Raw genomic sequence first — 21,957 nt, 5'->3', positions numbered from 1 at the left:
ACTTTAATGTTAAATTGTTTGAATGTTTGTTTTTCTGTATATTTTTTTTTTTCATACAAATATGTTATTTCATTTATAAATATTTGATTTGAGGCCAGAAACTGAAGTGAAAAGTTACTAGAGTTTTAAATAAATATTAACTAGTAAAAGAAATATTATTTAATTGTATATTTCTGATCGATATATATTAATAAAATAAGATAAATTTAAAGGATGTAAATATATAAAAATAAGTGAAATCTGTTCAACTGTCATTGGTTATTATGACATTCTAATGCATCTGAGGGTTGAAACAATTCTTCAACAAAAATTTTTTGTATTTTTGGTCCACAAGGACAAAGTAGAGCATTAAGGCATCCAATTCTCATATTTTCCTTGCAAGCCATTCTTATATTTGAATTACAGCATTTTCCTTAGAATTTTAAACAAGTAATCATCACAGTCCCCTTGTGTAAAATTAAATTATCTAGTTCCCTTAGACAAACTCATGTAAAGATCTAAGTCTATTCCCCTTCTGTAAGGCTGTTGTCCAGTCTCCTCGTGTAAAGTCGCCCAGTCCACCTTGTGTAAAGTTAAGTTGTTCAGTCCCCTAATGCAAAGTTAAGTTGGCTAGTCCCCTTATGTAAAGTTAAGTTGTTTCAGTAACCTTGTGGAAAATTTGCCCACAAGGGGTTTGTCCAAAAAGTTGTTCAGTCAGTCCCCTCATGCAAAGTTAAGTTGTCTTAGTCCCCTTATGGAAAATTAAGTTGTCCAGTCCCTCCCCCTGGGTACAGTTAAGTTGTTCTAGTCTCCCTTGTATAAAGTTAAATTGCCCAGCCCCCTTCTGTAAAGCTAAGTTGTCTAAACATATGTCTATGTTTGGAATTTAACCCTCCTATGTGAGACAGAAATTGCTTTCTTTATACAAGAAACTCTCTTAAAATTCACATTCAAGAAACTCTTATGTGAATTTTAACACATTAATATTAAAATTTGATATATTTTATCATTTGGAGTTGTTTTAAATTAAAAGTAATATTAATATCATTTTTTAGTGTTACTGAATTTGCAACAAAAATATTTCTAACCAAATTATGGAAAATAAGCCTTTGAGATAAGTTTTTAAAACATACAACAATTACCAAGATAGCGAAATGTTTGACAAACCACCCCAATTAGGATCAAAATGATTGATAAGAATCCAAATACATCCTTCAGACTACAGTTGTAAATTTCACGAGTGAACACAATGAAAAGCACATTATAGAATAGATTTTAACTTAAAAGTATTAAAAATGAATGGATTAAATGGAAATAAATAAGATGCAAAAGTAGAATATACCTAGGTAAAGTTTTTCATATATTAGATGAAATAACATGGCAAAACTTGTTTCAATAACTAATCGGTGAAGTAATAAAAATGTGGGAAGGATGTAAGCAAGAAGATGTCGAACAATGTACATGAGATTATATTTATTCTAATTATTTGTTGAACTGACATATCAATACTGTGATTTTATTGTTTGGTATTAATATAAATACTCACCCAAAGCAGGAACATTGATGCACAGCGCCTGGGAAAGCTTGAGGTAAGTTCGACCGAGTTCGAAAGCACAGATCTGCAGTACGTCACTGAAATCTATGAGCAGATCTGTAAAATTTATTAAGGGAAAAAAGGAGAATTTATTATTCAGCCGACGAAAAACAAACTTTCCACTCATTTATAAATGGTATAATTATTTAATTAAAAAGGATACGAGGTGTCCCTTCGATTCTGCAAGTTATGTATACACAAGCTGCTACAATGTGAGTGTGTTTCCTCCCTCGCGTTAAATGCCGGCTAAGAGCCATTTTGTAGAAATTGAAAGCTGTGTCGATGCAGTGTTGATTCAGCCTGAGAATTGAGGATACAACGATGATAAAATGAGCTGACATAAACTTAATAAAGATATACCTTAGATTCTGCGATAATGTGGTTATACCGCGTTTTGCATTTTCAAGTGTGATGTCCCTCGATTCGCGAACACCTCCAGAATGAAAATCTAAATATAAGTAAGAATCATAAGAGAAACATCTTAAAACATTAAATGAAAATATAATTGTTAACCAGCAATTCAATCATCCTAATTTCGCTGTAACTTTTTTTAAATATTAGATCAATAAAAGTTTTAACACAGACATAAGGCAAGCTAAAACAGTCAGAACAGCTAGAAAAGTCAGAAACAGCTAAAAAAGTCATGTGTAAAAGGGAAAAAATATGTATTAGCATAAAATTTAAGAGTGTGGCCAATTAATAATATATCATTTTCTGATCTATCATTTTCAATAGCTGAGGATGGGGCAGGTGAGGTCTTGAAAACATTATAAATAAATTACTACTATAAAAAAATAGTTAACATCCCACAATCTACCTACCACATAATTTATAGTGAAATTTTTGTCTCTTTTAACGTTCCACAAGCCAGCATTTCAAAAATCCATCAGAAATCGCTGTTTGGCAACATTATTGTGATTGCAAGTGTATATATACATATAAACAATTATGTGAATGTTACTTGACTGCATTTTTTAAACCTACAGGGGAATAAAAGAGACGGCCACGAGGCCATTTGCACCTCGACCTGAATAGATCTATTCTGCACCTATGGCTTAATTTATACAATTACACTAATCTGCTTATTGAAAGTCGAGATCACACACAGGTTCCTGTGGCAGTGAAATGTTAACATAACTATGAATGATGAAAGACTAATAAACTGATAGCACTTGAGTGGTATGCGTGCAAAAGGTCTACTACAATAAAGCCATTTATTTATTTTTTATTTTATTTTAATATATATAAATTAAGTTAATAAAATTGTCTTTTTGCACAGGTGAAATTTCACACTCTTCAATGTTCAATAATTAAGTACATGAAAAATAAGTTGGTCAGAAGGACGAGGTGCATCAGGATGATCAGAAGATATCACTTCTTAGCCTTATCCCTGATTTTTAATATTCAAGTTTCATATTAATTATATGCTTATATTAGTTTGATTAAAATAAATAAAAGACTGAAATAATTTTTTTTACAGCTCTTTCAAATCTGATGAAGTTTACTGAATAATCTAGTTAAAGAAACACATTAAAAAGCCATAAGCCAAAACATTTTCCAGGCCTTTGAAATGCAAAAGTAGTTGCCTCACATGTGCATGATGCTCCACAGTCAACGGGCTGAGCACATCAACACCAATGTTAATGTCTTTTGAGAGAAAAATACTGGGTTTACCGTGTTTAGTATATTTTACCCAAATATGTCTGACAGAAGGAAGACATGGATCATCAGGAATCATACTTATGACATTTATGAATGTCCACATGTGTGAGGGCTCCACAGTCAACGGGTTGAGCACATAGCCACCAAGAAAGGCTAAAGTTAATGTCTTTCGAGAGAAAAATATTGGATTTGACATTGTTTAGTATATCTTGACCAGAACAAGTTTGACAGAAGGAAGAAATGAAGACATCGTACTTCTGACATCTAAGAATGTGCTGCTACATTTACAAATGTACACATGTGTGAGGGCACCGCAGTCAACATGTTGAGCACACCGACATCAAGAAAGGCTAAAGTTAATGTCTTTTGAGAGAAAAATATTGGATTTGACACTGTTTAGTATATCTTGACCAGAACAAGTTTGACCGAAGGAAGAAATTAATCATCTGGCATCGTACTTCTGACATCTATGAATGTGCTGCTACATTTACGAATGTACACATGTGTAAGGGCACCGCAGTCAACATGTTGAGCACACCGACATCAAGAAAGGCTGAAGATAATGTCTGTTGAGTGAAATGTATTGGAATTGACGGTGTTTAGTAGATAATCTTTACCAAAACATGTTTGACAGATGGAACAAGTGGATCATTAGATATTTACTTCTGACAGGACGAATCAAGGTTTCATTTCATCATCTTCAGATAAAATAGCTTGTGAGATAGATGTTAAATGTGACATTGAGAGAATAATCATACTGCTGACAACTAGTGAGGAAAAACCTGCACTGACGTGTATGTCAAAATGGCCTACTTAACTCTCAGTAGACTGTATTGAAAACTTCTAATCTTCTTGTTTTATGGGTAGAAGTAAGGACTAGGATAAATCTTATTACTTACTGTTTCCAAACCCCCTGCAACCGCCTGACGAGTCTGAACTGACGAATTGTCCTATAGCCGAGCTGATGCCGTGCGAATTCTCCTCGAACTGCACCTCCGAGACTATGACCGAGTCTTCTAAGACTGTGCCGCAGTTGGTGCAGACTGTGTCGCCCCGGCTGGGGTCGACCTCGAGCTCCGAAGAGCCGCAGGAATTGCATTTGGAGCCGGCGCCCATTTCAGTCTGAAGACGGCCTGAAGACGGAGATCGGGAGGCCGAGGACGGCTGAAAGTACGTGCAACGAGAGCAGCCCGTGTACAAACGCGGCGACCAAGAACAAGAGACGAAGCACTAAGGCTTTCATAACATCGATTTTATCTCAACGATAACCCGCAACTGTGATATATACACTGTATAAATCCTCGTTCGGTCTCTTTTTCAATTTAACGGTTTTTTATGATAATCACTATTGCATATTCGTCAGTCGGGCCCTTTTTAATTGAAAAATAGGCAAAACACGTTTTTTTTAATCAAACTTCAGATGGAACTTCCATCTACATGTCTTGGACAAGAATGACCAGAACCAGACCAGACGCAGACACAGTCTCCCTGCAGTCAAAACTCCCTCCGTTTACCAGAAAATTTCCCATTTTACCAACTTGTTTAACTATTACAACTTTACTCTAGCAAATCAATACTATCATTGATAAATTCCTCTAGCATCCCATTTATCTATAATCACAAAATGTGATTTTCTAGTTTCAAAAACTGCAATAGCGGGTTTGAATTATAACAACCAAAAATTATACTGAGACTGCTCAATAGCCTGACCAGAAGGTTCTTCAGTAACAATATCTGCATGGTTTAAATGTTACAAGTATTTCCGATTTGTTCGGAAATTTAAATTTTTTTCACGATGTCCTCTATCAAGAAGCCTGTCCTTATAGCCAGCATCGTTGGCACTATATTTGGGGGAGGAGCAATTATCAAGTACTTAGGGAGAAAAAAATATTTCTCAACAATTTATTAATTGCTTTAATAATGTACTTACAGAGACTACTGCGGTGGAAAAAGATTTGACAATCCGGTATCGGCAGAAGGCAAGACTGTCATTGTCACCGGGGCGAACACAGGCATCGGGAAAGAGACGGTGAGGGAACTGGCCAAAAGGAAAGCCCGGGTGATCATGGCCTGCAGGAATCTCAAATCCTGTGAAAAGGTAATATTTATTTCTGGTGTAATTAATACATTTGTTAATAAATAAATTTGTAGGTTGGTCGTTTCCGATTCTGTTTTCAGTATTAGAAGTAGCAACCACTTTTTAATTGTTGTTTTTTAAATCGTCCACCTCAATCCAGTGTTTGTACGTGAAAAAGTGGTTGATACTTCTAACACTGAAAACAGAAACTTCATAAGATAACGTCATAGGCATTTTAAGTCATATTATACAAGTTTATGGACTTTTACTCCATAAACAGTTTAAAGAATTAATGTTTCTTTATACAAAATTAGCCAGTTGTAAATCTCGGAAATGGTTCCTTCTAGAACGCAGAACCACATGGTATCTTTCCGTCGTTTAGCTCCAATACATAAAAAGTGCATACGTTTGCATAGAAGACAGAGTCCTTTTAATATTAAAACATGCAAACTTGTCAGCATGTTTAAAAAAGACATGCTCAATATCCAAAAAAACTGCATTTGGAAACTTACAATTTAGTACTTGAAATTGAATACATAATAGGTAATCTAGAAGTACTTAGTCCTACGCAACTGTTAAACACATTTATAAAAAAGCAGCAACAATTCTTTGTCAAAGCATTTTATAAGAATAATGTCAAGTTAGAATGTAAATTTGATTTTCTGATTACAAAAAAAAACTATACCTTGATCCAGAGGGTCCGTTCTGATTCTGTTAGTCGGGCTGATTTGTTCTGGCTCACATTTCAACCTTTCGCCATCGTAAGTGTTTAAGAACAGGTAGACCCTAATCATCAGACACAATAAACTACAAAAAAACTTTTCTATTTTTTTTTTTTTTTTTTTTTTTTTTTTTTTTTTTTTTTTTTTTTTTTTTTTTTTTTTTTTGACGGTTCACACCGAACGGGAAGCAGAGGTACTCCTATCTAACTTTTACTTGGCCTACGTCTTATCTAAGGGATATGCATGTGCTGCCTCCATTCAAATCCCTCCAGACAGGGGTTCAATTTAACCCAGATGTCCTGTCGGTGCACACCCTGAGAACCTCCAGCCCACCGCCGGGCCACCCTCTCCACCAGTCATTCCAAAATCTGTCTCTAAAAATTATAAAGCATACATAAGTATTTCAAATATATCTTAGAAGGAGATTTTAATGGATTGTAAAAAATTAAAGACCAAATTAAAAACAATTAGTTAATTGAAAGCTAAAAGTGTTTCGAAACTAAAGTGCTTGATGATATTGTCTGTTTATAAGTTATTCACAAGCTGTTCCTTTTGCTGTTCAAATTCAATGCATTCTAGTATTATATGTCTAGGTGTCAATATGAAGTCACAAGTTGGGCAATTTGGCAATACTCTCCAACCTATTTTATTAAGATAACATCCCAAAAACCGTAATTGGACTTTAATGTTAAATAATATCATAACTATCTTTATATATATTATGCAGGGTGGGTGACCAAGACCCGAGGGGTTAAATGCCTCGGTAGACTTTGCACCTTAAAGAATTGGACAAAAAGTAAAAATATAATTAAACCTGTATTATGTTGTGTATGATCCATATTTTGTAAACAACAAAAAAATTATCCAAGTTTTCTTACGACCTAGTAACCCTTTCTATTGTGATTACCAAATATTTTATTAAAATTAATTAATTCTTATTTTACAGGCAAGAGAAGAAATCGTCTTGGAGACAAAAAATAAATATGTTTATTGTCGAAAGTGTGATCTTTCTTCACAACAATCCATTAGAGAATTCGCTAAGAGAATTCTATCAGGTATGAGAAAAAAAAATTGGAATTAAAAGGATCTTGGTTAGGTCAGTTTTTTAATAGTTGATTTTTCAGAGGAAAAGAGGCTGGATGTTTTAATAAATAACGCAGGAGTGATGAGGTGCCCGCAGAGTACTACAGAGGAGGGAATAGAGCTTCAGTTGGGCGTAAACCACATGGGGCATTTCCTCTTGACAAACCTGCTGTTAGACCTTCTTAAAAAGAGCGCCCCTAGCAGAATAATAAACGTATCGAGTATAGCGCATATGAGGGGCAAAATAAATAAAGAAGATTTCAACAGTGAGCAGTCATACGATGGTGCAAGGGCGTATGCGCAGAGCAAACTAGCAAATGTGTTGTTCACCAAAGAACTTAGTAAAAGATTGGAAGGTTAGTTAATATTAAAAAATGAAGTGAATTTATAATTGAAAATTATTCTTTTTTTTTATTATGCTTAGGTACTGGAGTCACAGTTAATTCCCTACATCCTGGACTTGTTGATACTGAAATCACACGTCATATGTCTTTCTTCAACTCGTACCTGTCTGGTTTCATCCTCAAACCTTTCATCTACATGTTTATAAAGACGCCACGCCAAGGCGCTCAGACAACAATTTGGGCTGCACTCGAGCCAAGCCTCACCACAGTGACTGGCCAATACTTCGAGTAATACTGAAAATTGTATTTACATTTTATTCGGAATTAATTTAATGTTTGTTTTTAGCAATTGTGCTGAGGCAAGAACAAGTCAGGATGCACAAAACGAGCAGTTAGCTAGTTGGTTGTGGTTGGTGAGCGAGAAGTGGACTGCACCAAGGAAAGAAAGTGACACAAAAGTCAGTGTCATGGTTTAGTTAAACTACTTCCTATAGTATAAATCATTAGGCTAGTTTGAATTGTAAATAAGACTAACTGACATAAACTCTTAAATGTATATATTTATTTTAAAAAACCAAAACCAAACTTGCAATGTCACAATAAAAACCAATAGAAAAATACATTGTGCATGTAACATTTAAATTATTTTTAGGTTAAACAAAATAAATCCACTTCATAGCCTTAAACCAAACAAGAATAAATATGCTAAATACAAGTTTTAACAGCATTGCCGATTGTTTTTGTTTGGAATAAAATAAATGGCAAAATAATGAATTATTGACAAGCTTGCAACGATTATATCACCGTGATTAGAGCTGTAAAATTCATACAATTACCAATCAGCATTTTCAAACCCTAAAATCAAAAGACTATTTACTTACAATTTGGCTGTTATAGCAAAGTGGATGGTGGTTGTTAGTTTGTGAATTGGTGAACACATATTAAACTGACTACTGGATCTGTCCTCTCGTAGGTTTCTCTACTTGAAGGAACAGAGCCATGCTGCCTGAAGCAGCATGTAAAAAGGTCACATCCAAAAACCTGGGAAAACCAAAGATGTACAAACTCTGAGAGTTCAAGCCAATAAGTAGTTCTAACGTTGTTAACCTAGGATAAAAAGTAAAAAGAAATAAACTGAATATGCTACAGTTTATATTATTAATAGAATCACACCCCCATATAGTACCAAGACTGTAGGAAATTGATTGATTACTGATAAGCTCTATTCTGCATGTAGATGTACACACATACATGTAATTAAACATATGACTGCAGCCTGCTAGAAATACCTTTTGTTTAATATATTGTAAATCAGGCCGCGAGAATCATCCACCTCAGGATCAAACCTTGTTTTTATCTGTCCTACCGCCAAAATTATTCTCTAGGTAATGTCTACAGGTAGGTCATTAAGGCCCCAAGGTATCATTTTTTAAATCTAAACCCACTCACTCTCCCACTAATTATTATCTAGTTGAGGGCAGTCGTTGGTAAAAAAGCCTATAATTTTTGCCAAATCTTGACTACTGAGAGAGAGAGAGAAGTTTCTTTGCCTTCTTTTTTTTAGAGACTTACTATTTTTCATGGTTTGTTGGTAATCCCTCTTTTGTGTATTTTAGAATAAATTATTGGCAGGCCAAGAGCCCCAACTCAGGTTTTGGCAGTCCAGGATTATATCTTGTTCTTATCCATCCAGCTATCAAAGTTAGACTCCAGGGACTGTCAACAGCTAGAGCAATAGTTTTTTTTCCCCAAACCCACTCAAACTCTCATTCAATCATAAGTTCATAGTTTCCTAGTTAATAGGGCAGTGGCCAGTAAAGAGGCCTAAAATTTCCTCCAAATCTTGCCTGTTGAAGAATTCCTTCGCCTTTCTTTTTGAGATTGATAAATCTATGATTTATCATAGCCACTAACTGCTTTTGTGTAATTTATTATAAATTTGTTTAGACAGTCCTCAGAATTATATGTTCAGCTCCAAAGTTAGGATCCAGGGCCTGTCAACATCTGGATCATTTCAGCCTTCAACCCTTGCAATTTTGAAACCTAGACACACTAACGCTTACTCACTCTTAAATACATTCTTTCCTATTTACATTTACTCAATTAGGGTGAAGTGCTCGATATTCCTCCATCGCCCTTTGCACACATTCCTATAACTAATCTAATTGATGGTAATTGGGCATGGAATATTCCAACATTGGCCCAGCACAAATTTTCATATTTGGTGGCGTTCTTACACACTCTCTATACAGAGCCAAGAAACGACATTTAATTAAGTGGGAAATAAATGAATTGTACTATTGATACTTGTACAGTTTTAAACCACCAATTTAAAACGAAAATGTACATAAATGTGAATAAATTTCCATTGGACCTGAGTAAAGAATATGTTATGTATATATATATATATATATATATATATATATATANGTTGTGAAATACATCGTAATGAAATCATTTATGCCCTCTCCATACCTATCAACGATCAACATACATATGAACTGTTTAAACTTTATTCTATCCCATCAAAGATTGAATCGCATTATGTTACGATCATCCCAGGAAGTAGATATTTGTTAAAATCTGTAGGTGGAGATGATATTAAACCTTTGAGACAAACTTGCAAACACGCGGATTTGTTTTATCAGTGTTCCCAAGAAGAGATATCTAATCTCCATGCGAGATGCGAACAAGAGCTGATGATAAATGAAACATCATACACCTGCACATTCGTAGATCTTCATATTGCAGATAATCATATCAAGTTTATCCAAGAAACAAACCAATATTTAATTATTTTCGTACGCCCGGAGAAAATCACAATCGCAAGCCTTCACGATTCAGAAACGAGGGAGCTTCAAGGAGTGTTCCTCGTCAATGGAGAACAGACCCGAATCATCTACAGGAAAAAAGAACTCTTACCTAAATCTATCAGCAAAGGCCAAACGAAGATTCTGCCGAAATTGAATCTCCACACAACCCGAAGCGATCCGGACATGGAAATTCACCTCAAGCAGTTCACGTTGGAGGAAATCCCCTTGCAGAGCGTCATACCTATCAACAAAAGCCACAATGCCATGGACTCCAATATGAACTTTTATATAATAATATTTGTAATAACATTTTGTATTGTATTTTTTGCAATAGGAATTACGATCTATTTCAAAGGAAAACGATCGGCTGGACGTAGTACATCGGAGAGAGGAACTATTAATGAGAATCAAATTCCTTTTTAGGAATATTTCACTTGTAAATAGTTAACTACCAGTATAATCACATATTTTATGTTTTTCTTNTGTTAATTAAGATATAATTGCCTTTAAACAAATAAATAGTTACTATAATAAATTCAGCCTTGAATCTTATGGTCATCATATCATATTTTGTAAAATGGCTTGGTGGCGCTCCTCTTTACAATAGTATTTTTTGACCATGGATGGTTGATAACTAAATAAATCAAAGTTCTCAGTTCTACTTTATCGTTTCATGTCCTTGTCCGCCTGTAATTTTAATTTTATTGTCTTTTAATTATTGAAGGTATAAATATGAACGGTAAATATTTTACACTTTTATCAACTGAAGTCTGTTTCGCATTTGTAAACGGCCTTGACTCTCGAAACTACCGGGATTTTCAAGCCCCGTTATCGAAGGGTACTGAGTAGCGGGTAGTGATAAAAACTGTAATAATGGACTATTGGCCTATTTAACAAGTGTTTGCTCGATTAAATATTGACTTGTTCCGTTTCTTGCCTGCTCGTCGAAAATCGCAACAGTTGCTTAACTTTAAACATGCTCAGCTTGTTACAGTGGATTTTCTTGCTGATAATATTCTTGGTCGTTTTTCTGGGCGCCCTCATCCAATACTATGAAAAGAGCCTGCCTCCGTTCATACCGCAGTTGTACAGATACGGAAAATTCAGCTATTCAGGCCCTGCACGCCTCGTAACAGCTAGAGTTCCAAAACGGTAACGTCTACCTTTTAGTTATGAAGTTGTTTTAAAAGTTACTAAACATGAACCTACCAAACTGGCCATTAAAAGTGGATGGCCAACTTTCTGTCTGATACATGATATTTAATGAGTAAAGTACATACTTAAAAGCCTATATTAAAGACTTAAAGTATGTATATTTTGTTTATTCTGCTCTTTGTTGAATAGCTTGAACAACGTGGTTTTCAGGTTTGCTGGTCTCTTGTTATGCGTTGGGCCCTATGTTTGGACAGAATATCCAGTGATTTTTCTAATAACGGTGGAAATAATAAAAAAATATTTGCTCCATCTTACAATGAATTGTTTGACTGTAGTGTTTTGTTCCAGAGCTTTGCGCAATCAATAGATTTACAACAAAATGAATCAAGTAATTATAGAGAGGGAGTACTACAGGGCTGGTGTGCTCAGACCAGTCCTCTATATCCTTTATACTGCAGGAGTTCCCCCTAAACCTACCACCCTTTTTGCAACTTTTGCCGATGCTACAGCTGTACTATCATATAACCCTGATCCTACGGTTGCTTAGGAATATTTGCAGAGACATATCTCATGTATAACAGCTTATTGTAAACAAAGGAAAAAGAAAATAAATGAAAGCAAATGCGTTCATGCCACATTTATACTATGAAGCGAATCTCTCACAACTCAGTTGTCTTAAAATTGTTGAACTGACCAGTGTCGTTGGAAGACTCATTCCAAGGACTGCAAAATAATTTTGTAAGCCTTTCTTAGGGCCTCGATATAAGCGTTTTATGAAGAGATTCTCTCCAAGGACCTCAAGATATTCATTGAACACTCTCACCAAGGTCTTAAAAAATTAAAGTTGTTGCAAAAACTCTTTCCTAGAGACTCAATATGATCGTTGTTTAAAAAAACTATCTGCAAGAACCTCAAAACAAAAGTTGGAAAACTATCTTATGGCTTCAAATGTTTGCATTGTTGGAAGACTCACCAAGGGCCTTAGCATGAATTTCAAAGAGATCTCTCCCAAGGACCTCAAGATATTCATTGAAGAGCCAAAGGCATCAAAAATGAAAATTGTTGAAAAAACTTACTAGAGACTCAATACGATCATTGTTTAAAAAACTTTACAAGTGCCTCAAAAGGAAAGTTGTTGGAAGGCTCTCCTAGATCTTCAATGATAGATAGATAGATAGATAGATATACTTTATTTACAAAATGAAAAAATTTAAAGTTAAAAATAAAAAACACAGTATTATTATGGCATGGTATTAAAACCGTCAGCCAGAGTTCGGAGTGCATTACTATCCCAAGAATATGCATAATTATATAATTATGAGAAAAGGAGAATTTAAAATATCAACTTCAGAGGTTACAATTATTTACAGGATTTCGAAATTACAAGGTTGAATTGCGATAAATTTTGAAAATAATAAAAATGACACTTCAAAGAACAAAAGGATTCTAACTTACATAGGGTCCCCCACAGGCCAACAGAATTCGCATTTAGAACCCCACAAACTAGAAATTATATGTATTAAGACAAACAGAACAAAAAAATAAAACAAAACACAAACAAAAAAGAAACAAAATAAGACGAAAAGAACATTAATTCCCTACATTCCAATGTATTCATACCTGTAAAACCAGGCTTTCCGAGCAAAATCAACAAGACCCCCCTAGATCTTCAATGTATGCATGGAAGGCTCTCACCAAGGGCCTAAACAAGAATTCAGAACAGACTCTCCAATGACTCAAGATATTAATTAAAGAGACTCTTACCAAAGGCCTTAAAAATGAAAGTTGTTGAAAAATTCTACAACAATGTTCCTATCCTCATATCCGACTACATACCTTGGGTTCAACCTAGACTGAATGGAATCAACATGCACTAAAGAAACGACAAGACCTAAACAGTCGCAACGGTCTATTCTACAAACTTATAGGACAACAATCCAAGCTATCTAGGTTTAGGCATACAGTATAGAACTGTGGGAATCCAGTGTCCAACTTCTCCAATCCCTATAGTTTAAAATCCTCATATCAGTAATAAATGCTCCAAATTATGTCTCCAATATTACCCTCCACAATAACTTTAAAATCCACATTTATACAAATATTTACATTCCACAATAATCTCTCCCACCACCCCAATAATCTCGCCCAAGACTTGTCCTACAGAACCCATCCCTACAATCCCATAAGACATCTGAAGAGGAATTGGTCCTTCGACCCTTCTGAATAGTATGCAGTGAGTGAAGTTTAGTGAAGTGAAGAATAATACGATATAAAATAAGTGGGAGAATAATATTGATTTGCTCCCCTCAATATAAATATGTTAATAATTGTAAATATATACATAAAATTAAAATTGTACTATTTAACAAAGAGAATATTAGAAATAGTGCTGATGGATAGTGGAAATATATAAGAACGCCAGTAGAAGTAGTACATAATTAATAAATCTTAGGATAAAATTAAATAGTTCCTTGATTTTAGTCCCATTTAAAAAATAAATTAACAACGGTAGAAAGGGTTCCATATGGTATGATTATATCGACAACTATCAAATGTATACATGCGAAATACAAAATTTTTGATGCAGTGCTTTGGGCTGTTAGTTGTTAACCTTGTCAGGTATGGGAGTGCTACCAAGAGCTTGATAAAATGAAAAGACTGTTTCATAAACAGATTTTCTATCTGTCTTAATACTTATAACATACTTTGTACATTTGAAAACAGGAAGGAATACTACGTCCAATTGCGTATGTATAAAGCTGCACTTTTTTGTATTAACTCATTCTAGGGACAAGTTAACCTATCTAGTAACTATAAAAATTATAAAACATAAAATACCTAGTATCAAAACTGGCCTATACTTGCAATGTACATACAATTAGATGATGGGCAGAATGACAAGTGTAAAAAGTGGATCAACCCTAATATAACATATATTAGCTGCCATTAATACAAAAGAAATGTAGGGATTCCTATTCTCAGCAAAACACTGTTTCACAAAATCTATCATAATTTAAAATTCAATTTAAATTATATGGCTGAAGACTTAAAGTTTGAATAAAAACAGCTCATTATGAGGCTATGGAGTGAAATGAAGAACTTGAATTTACAAATCATGGCTCACCATAGTAAACTTCAAAGTGTTCATTATGTATTTTGGAAGTTTGAAAGCTGCTGAATGCCCAACCCTCCACTATCATAGGGTGCAGTTTTTTAATTTAAAGTCCCTCTCAGAAAAAGAATTTTTTGATTTAGTTAATGAAAATAATTGGGTTAATCTGGCTCTATTTATAAAATATGCATCATTGTACAGAAATATGTTAATTGAGGAATTTAATTTCTAAGTACGTATTTCAGTGTAACTATGTTTTAATGTTAACTGTAAACTTAATTTTCTCATACATAATGGCTCTGACATAGTCCAAAGAATATTGTCATGTAGATGTTTGTTTAAGTGTAATGTGTGGACAATGTACAATGTTTAAACAGATAAAATATATCATGTTTGTTGTCAGTGTGACAATTGTCCATGATGATTAGGGTCAATCATCTACGTTCATTACATCACAAACAAACACAATAAAACAAAATAAATTTTTACATTTCTATACACAAGTTACTGAATTGTTTTTCTTTTCCAATCTGTTTCAGATGGTTTGTTCATTTTTACGTGTTCTCCTCCATAATTTCGACACTCGTTCTTCTGCTCATGTTGTGGGTCTATACTCGTCGTGAGTCTGCTCCAGCGGCCATTCAAAAGTTTTTGGACATATTTGGTGGCGGTAGTAGGAAGGCAAATGGTATAAAATCTTTGCCAGCTTGTTTAGAAATATTTTGACGTTTTGTCACAGTTTCAGCCACGTCTGCATTTGTAGCAGCTATTCTGTGTACAATGCAGTGCTGGAAACGATTCTATGAGACCTCATATGTAAGTGTTTTTTCAAATTCTACTATGGATATAGGACACTACCTCCTTGGCTACATCCATTACTTCGGAGTCATTGTATCCCTAATGATTGAAACACCTGGATTTACACATTCACCTGGTAATAATTATTGGTGTAGTTTTATAAACATTAAAAAGTACTAAAACCATGTTATGATAGGCAAATTTGATATTGCACTAAATTTAAAGGAGGTAAACTATGTTTTCATAATAGAGGCTATGATATTTTTGTTATTCTGGTGGATGCAATTGGATTCTGCAAAAATTTTAGCAAATTTGCGCAAAGACAAAAAAGGTATTTTTCATGTATATTTAAGTTTGTATGGTGTATCACATCTAAATATTTTTAAGGTAATGTTGTCACAAATAAACATTTAATTCCACGAGGAGGCCTTTTTGAGTATGTCTCGAGCCCTCATTTGTTTTGTGAAATCATGCTGTACGTCACACTTGGACTTATACTATTAGGAAATAGTTCATTTCCTTTTATTATTTTCTGGGTGGTGTCAAATCAGGTAAACGCATTTTTACTTGGCAAAAACACTTTAAAGGACTCATAAAAAAAATTATATTTTTAGGTTTTCTCTGCTGTCCTGACTCACCAGTGGTACAAAAGCCAGTTCCCAGATTATCCAAAAGACAGGAAAATACTGGTCCCTTTGTTATTTTAATGGAGTAGCGACCTGTTAATTATTATAATTAAATCAAGTTCAGCATACGAATGCTGTTTATATGAACTTGTATACAAAGTTGTTATTGTTGTTTAAAGTATACGATTTTTTTATTAATGGTGTGTGAAAGAGAAAAAAACTCTTTATTATTTATTACTATTGTTATTATTATAAAATCAAGTTCAGCGTTTATGCCTTCAATTGCTATATTGTTCCATGATGTGTGTCATCTATTAACTTCTTTTTAAGAAATTGTTATTTTTTTAAATATATATAAAGATTATACACATTTTTTTATTTTACTCCTCTGTCGAATTTGCCAGCTTGCTGTTTATAACACCGCTTGCAGCTTTTAGGGCTCGACTCATAGTCACTGTATGTCCTCTTTAACATAATTACTATTAATTTATTTTGTTCATATATAAATAATTACGGTATAAATAGCTTACGATTGTACTAGTCAACGAATGGCTATAAAAATAGACAATAATAAACATTGATTATTTGTTTTTTCAGGGTTGTTGATAATTTAATACGCACCTGTAATCGGTTTCCGGACTTAATATATCTGAAACATAGTTTAAAATTTTATCAAAATTCTTGATACAATTTATTGAGAGAAAACAAAATAAAAATATGCCACTCATAACTACATTAAGATTTTTTTTCAACTTGTTACCCAAAAGAAGCTAATTGTAAATACACTGCTATGCAAAAAAGTGGTGCACTTTGAAATTTTGATTTTTTTTTCTTTTTTAATTTGACAATGTTTTACCATATTTTATTTTACTACTTCAAAAATTATTTAACAATTTATAATTAGATGGAAAATTGGAAAATATTTGTTTTTATCGCAGATTGAATTGCTTAATTACTAATTTGATTTAAAACCCCCACAATTTAAATAATCAAGGGCAGTTAATCCTTTAAAAATGCCTATAAATATTTTGTGTCGGTGGCACAAAACAAAACGATTAGGAAAATAGCCATAATCAGTGAGCAAGTAGCCCGTGCCGTTTCACTCGTTGAGGATGGAAGAAATTGGTAATCGCGAGTTTTAAGTTTGCCTGAATTGCGGTCCGTCAAAAGCCATAGGACCAGCCGACGACTGATTTATCACATTGCGCATTCTGAGAAATCACTTTTCCAATGCTTCTGAAAAATCTCAAAGACTTCGAATGCAAGATGTGCCGATTAGTGTGAAACAGTAAGGAGACTTGCAGAAATTAGTTTACATCCCAGAAGGTCACCAATGGGCCCAGCGCTTACTAGAGACCATCATTGGGGTTGCTTAGAGTTTGCAAGGGAACTCCGACAATGAACAAAAACTGAATGGAGAAATGTTATGTTTTCAGACGATTCCCAGTTTTTCTCCAATCAGTAGAAGGTCATGTTCAATTTTATCAAGCAGCAGTAGAGCGCTACAGCCAATGCAACATTGCCGGAAGAGGGTTGTTCAGGGATGGTTAAGTTATATGTGGAATGGAATTAATTTCTTTAGAGGCAAGAACAGAGTTACATGTTTTTAATTGGCTGTTAATGCAGAACTCTATGAAACAGACATTCTTGAGGAATATGTGGTGCTATTTGCTCCTGTTATTGGCAAGCAATTCTTGTTTATGCAAGAAATAAGTCACCACTCACCAATAGTACTATATAGTACCTTCATGACGTTCATGTATGCTTTATAAGAAGGGCAGCTTATAGAACTGATTTGTACACTTTGGGACGAGCTGAAACATTGAGTAAAACAAAGAAATAAACCTCCTACAACTGTAGCTGAGATAAAAGTTACTTTAGTTGAGATTTAACCAAAAATAATCTTTTAATAAATACCTAAATTATAAAAAATGTAGGTGCTAATATTACTGAAAAGACAAAACATAAAAAAATCACAATTTCAAAGAGCGACGCTTTTTGTGGAGAAGTGTAGTATTAAAACTTTTTCTTTGGCTTTAAAGGCTTCAAATTCATGAAATTTTAGTCCAGCTATAACATACCTTTTTCTGATTTGTTAATCCCATTATAAAGTGATACCAATGTATTCACTAATTTTGAATCTATAAAAAAATAAAAACTATGATATTCATGTTGTAATACTACTGATAATTTTGTGTCTAACCCTACTAATTTTACACCCCTTGTTATTTTTAGACTCCAAGTAGAAATAATTTGCTTTAAAAAACTAAGATAGTTTCATGGTTATAGAGTGAATATTATATTTACCTCCATCTTTAATACAGACATATCTGTAAAATAAGTTTTAATATTAGAAAAAAAATAACATCATAAAGTATAAGTATGAAATAATTACCCTCGAGTTTTACGCTTTTGAATCTTTACCTTTATTGCCCATATTATATAATAGATGACCCATAATAAAATAAGACCGAGTAAAATCATTAGTAAAATGGATTTCCAAGACCAGCTAAATTTGAAGACGATTGAATTTTGACCAACATCATCATTATCGCTAAAACTTGTATCATCATAGTTTGTGCTAGTTTTTGAATTATCGATGACAATTGAGTTCAATACTGAAGATGTCCTGTTCTTTTCTTTCTGTTTCAATAATAAGTCATCCATTAAAAGACCTTTTTGGTTCATCGTCTCTATTATCCTCATCACCCCTCCAAACCCGGGGTACCAGCTTTCTATCGTATCCAGATGGGGCGCAACCTGAAAAACAAAAACAAAATTCGATTATTTGATTTGCTCCTATTTGTAAGGAATTTTTGGACGAACTTTGTTTAAAATCCACCATTGTAAACGCTGATTGAAATTTACTATGTTCACAGTGGGATAACGATGTGTGAGACATCTCATTGCTAAGATGTAATATTTTGGCAGTAAATTAACTGAACACTCTGACATTAAACTGTATAGAGAGCGTTCCTAAAAGAAAAAGAAAAACCTTATTATATTTGTGTAATAAATTTGCTTGTGGGGTTGATGGAGTATAAAAGGTTGATCCTTTTTAATTATACTGGTATGCCTGTCAGTACTTCAGTACCTTCAATGTAGTCTCTAAGACCTTTTAATATTATTGAATATTATTAATGGTGATTGCTGTACAAACCCAGCATGCTAGTAGACATTTATTTGAGTTTACCTTTAAAGGAATTGCTATAGCACTTGGATTTACATCATCATCCAATAAAGGCATAGGAATGATCGTTTCTAAAACAAAAACAAAAAGAATAGATATGTTGGATAAGAAAATTAACATTGTAAATAATTATCAATGCATAAAAGACTACAAAACTATAACATAAGAAGAAAAAAAGGAAAATATTTTACAAATTAGAAGTAATGTATCAATAATTAATAATACGAGCTTACTTGGTATAAGACTATATTGTCAATATAATTGCTTTGCACTTAACAATATTAATAAAAAAAAACAATACTTGCCAGATTCACAGGAATGATCATACGGCAAAGTAAATGGTTTGCAGGAGTTTTCCAGATTGCACATTTCCATTGGAAGAACAGAAACCTGAAAGATCTTCATTTTAGAAACACTAAAGAGTACTATTATAAGTAAATGTTTTCTAGATTTATCGACCATCTTATACAGATAATGTTCACTTGGTTATCAGGGATGTGGTCAAATAAAATATTTTAAATCTTCGCCTAGCTTTTGGAACTTTATTGTACCTTCTTCAGGGCTTGATTTTCAGTCAGAAGTAAATAAACTTGAATTGTTTTATTTTCATGCTAACACTGAAATTGTTACAAAAAATATTGTATTTTTATTTCTACTGTCTGTGAGAAAAAACTTTCAGTGTTAGCATGAAAATAAAACATTTCAAGTTTCTTTATTTCTGACTAAAAATCAAGCCCTGAAGAAGGTACAATCCAAATGCAAGGTGAAGATTTAATATTGGAAATATTTTATTTGACCCCATCCCTGATAACCAAGTGAACATTATTATAAGTAAATTCACCTTGGTTGGAATTTTTGACATGTCACAAGGATCAGTCCAGCCTCCCCCATCAGTTTTTAGAAAAGCCATCATATCTGCCAGTTGGCCATGAAGCCCAGCCATGGTTTCATAATCGACGTTTCCCGCATAATATCCCTCGTTTAACAGGGGAATAGCGACCGAGTGTAGATAACCGCCCAGAGCATCAAACAGGGCTTTTTTCATTATCTGCATGACAAATTTTCCGTTTAAGAATTTTTTTGATGGTATGAAATTTGCGTTACTTACTTCAATAGTCTTATTCGATAAGCACTCTTGCTGAACTCTTCCCATACACTTTCTTACGTAAGCGTGAAGCGCTCTGAAATTTTTTGGCAGTCTTTTCGGTACAAGGTCCTGCATGATTCGCCTTGCAGCGAGCAAAGTTAAATCATCGACATTCCAGCAAGGTTTTGAAATATCGTCTTTGGTAAAAAGTACAGTTCCGACGTTCACAAATACATCGAATTTTGTGCTGGAAACGGCTGAATTGAAAGTGTAAGAATATACTCCAATGAATCCATTTAAGTTCAGGAGTAGAAAAAGGCTAAGCATTGTTTTAAATAAATTCTAATTCTAAAGCTATTATTTAAAAAAGTATTTCTTACAGTTTATAAAATAAACAAATGTATGAAATTAATCATATTTTTTATGAAAAACAATTCTAAACGAAATGACCAAATAAGGTATAAAATCAGTCATTTAACTATTTTTAAACATAACAAGAAACATATTAACACATAGCTTTATTGTGAAAAATGATACAATAAACACAATTATTTGTTGTTAATGATGATATTCCATATGAGGAGAATGCATATTTTCCAACAAAATTTTAAGAAATGGTTAAATGAATAAGCATATGTTTATATTTAATTCTGAATTTATTAATATTTCATGCTTTATTCCATTTCATTAAGAACTGGTAAACCAAAAACAACAACAGTGGTGGGTAGTTATTAAGACTTTAATATGATAATTGTTATGTTTAAAATAAATTAATCTGTATTCCTATTTTCCACGGATCGTACAATTAATGGAGATGACAACAGATTGTGGTTTTTACTTGAAACTAGATAATTGTGAAATGTTCGGTGGACATTTGGGGATTGGCAAAAAAGCTCTCACGTATCAAAATAACTGTTGATAAGTAACTCTTGGAGGATCTGACTCATAGAAAGTCATCCTCACCCGATTAAGGATAGGCCGTGCGATGATGACTGACAGACACTGTCTTTTGGGCTGTGTATATGTCCTCGAAGGGTGACACTCCTTGGTTCCATATAGAGAGCATGTAGGAATGCTACCTGATATGAGAATTACGCTCTTGAATCCCCTGTTCTGATTTTAGAGGATACAGGGATGTTTTATAGTATGTAGTAAATTGTACAAAGTGACTGTATTTATTGAATGTTTAGTGTGATAGGGACAATGGCAGAATATTGAGTACCCAATACATGGGGAGGATATCAAATCATTTCCACCCTAACTGAGTGAATGGTATGTAAATGGGGAAGAATGTATTTAAAAGTGAGTGAGAGTGAGATTGGGTTTGGATTTAGAGATTGATTGCATGGCAGCTGAAATGATCTAGCAGTTGATAGCCCAAAATTCATAAATATCTTTGATATAAATTTATTATGTAATTTAAACATATAGCAACTAGTTGAAAGAAGAAATGTAAATGATGGAAAAAATATCTCTTCTTTCTTTATTGTTGCTGAGTCCTTATTCATCAATAGTAGATTAAATGATAATGATTTTATGATATGCGCATTACAGGCACACAGAATAAGCCTGTTTTGAATATCCATTGTTGTTGCCTAGAACTCCTCATTAAGCTTAAGGCTTTTTACCAGATCCCAAAGCTTTTTCAAAGTACAGGCCTGGGTTTTTCTCCTCCTAGGAGTATGAGTAAGAATCTCAGCTTTCTCATCAATCTC

The 21,957-nt window shown here is 33.6% G+C and overlaps 4 protein-coding genes across 5 annotated transcripts in view; 2 read left to right on the top strand and 2 right to left on the bottom strand.

The window, feature by feature from the left end:
• Window positions 1-4,835, bottom strand: part of LOC106666158 (transcription factor IIIB 90 kDa subunit) — a 37,912-nt gene extending 33,077 nt beyond the window's left edge. Inside the window, exons 1-4 of the mRNA XM_014393118.2 lie at window positions 4,135-4,835; window positions 1,934-2,021; window positions 1,737-1,873; window positions 1,526-1,630 (exon numbers count right to left, since the gene is read on the bottom strand). Coding sequence (XP_014248604.1) covers window positions 1,526-1,630; window positions 1,737-1,873; window positions 1,934-2,021; window positions 4,135-4,351 — 547 coding nt within the window. The 5' untranslated portion in view covers window positions 4,352-4,835. The remainder of the gene's footprint in view (window positions 1-1,525; window positions 1,631-1,736; window positions 1,874-1,933; window positions 2,022-4,134) is intronic.
• Window positions 4,836-4,940: 105 nt separating this feature from the next.
• LOC106666160 (retinol dehydrogenase 13-like) lies at window positions 4,941-8,188 on the top strand. The gene is made up of 6 exons (XM_014393122.2): window positions 4,941-5,104; window positions 5,168-5,333; window positions 6,981-7,089; window positions 7,159-7,473; window positions 7,542-7,749; window positions 7,808-8,188. Exons 1-6 carry the CDS (start codon window positions 5,031-5,033, stop codon window positions 7,935-7,937), a joined length of 1,002 nt encoding a protein of 333 aa, XP_014248608.1. The 5' UTR covers window positions 4,941-5,030; the 3' UTR covers window positions 7,938-8,188.
• A 2,884-nt stretch (window positions 8,189-11,072) lies between these two features.
• LOC106666251 (polyprenol reductase) lies at window positions 11,073-16,331 on the top strand. Its single transcript, XM_014393317.2, has 6 exons — window positions 11,073-11,426; window positions 15,081-15,229; window positions 15,281-15,475; window positions 15,536-15,670; window positions 15,727-15,890; window positions 15,954-16,331. The coding sequence occupies exons 1-6, from the start codon at window positions 11,251-11,253 to the stop codon at window positions 16,044-16,046; spliced, it is 912 nt and encodes a 303-aa protein (XP_014248803.1). The 5' UTR covers window positions 11,073-11,250; the 3' UTR covers window positions 16,047-16,331.
• LOC106666250 lies at window positions 16,321-20,625 on the bottom strand. 2 transcript variants are annotated; one of them, XM_014393315.2, is made up of 11 exons: window positions 20,264-20,625; window positions 19,997-20,203; window positions 19,461-19,545; window positions 19,159-19,226; window positions 18,792-18,941; window positions 18,361-18,725; window positions 18,273-18,295; window positions 18,047-18,106; window positions 16,587-16,614; window positions 16,496-16,517; window positions 16,321-16,430 (listed from the first exon to the last, which is right to left on the bottom strand). In XM_014393315.2, exons 1-11 carry the CDS (start codon window positions 20,567-20,569, stop codon window positions 16,341-16,343), a joined length of 1,404 nt encoding a protein of 467 aa, XP_014248801.1. In that variant the 5' UTR covers window positions 20,570-20,625; the 3' UTR covers window positions 16,321-16,340. The 2 variants fall into 2 exon arrangements, with proteins under 2 accessions (XP_014248801.1, XP_014248802.1); XM_014393316.2 differs by lacking the exon at window positions 18,047-18,106.
• Between the last annotated feature and the right edge of the window lie 1,332 nt (window positions 20,626-21,957).

Source organism: Cimex lectularius, unplaced genomic scaffold (assembly GCF_000648675.2).
Source record: "Cimex lectularius strain Harlan isolate CLEC.00 unplaced genomic scaffold, Clec_2.1 scaffold165, whole genome shotgun sequence".
Taxonomy (NCBI): domain Eukaryota; kingdom Metazoa; phylum Arthropoda; class Insecta; order Hemiptera; family Cimicidae; genus Cimex; species Cimex lectularius.
The sequence above is the reverse complement of the archived record's forward strand: the minus strand, read 5'-3'. Positions and strand labels throughout refer to the sequence as shown.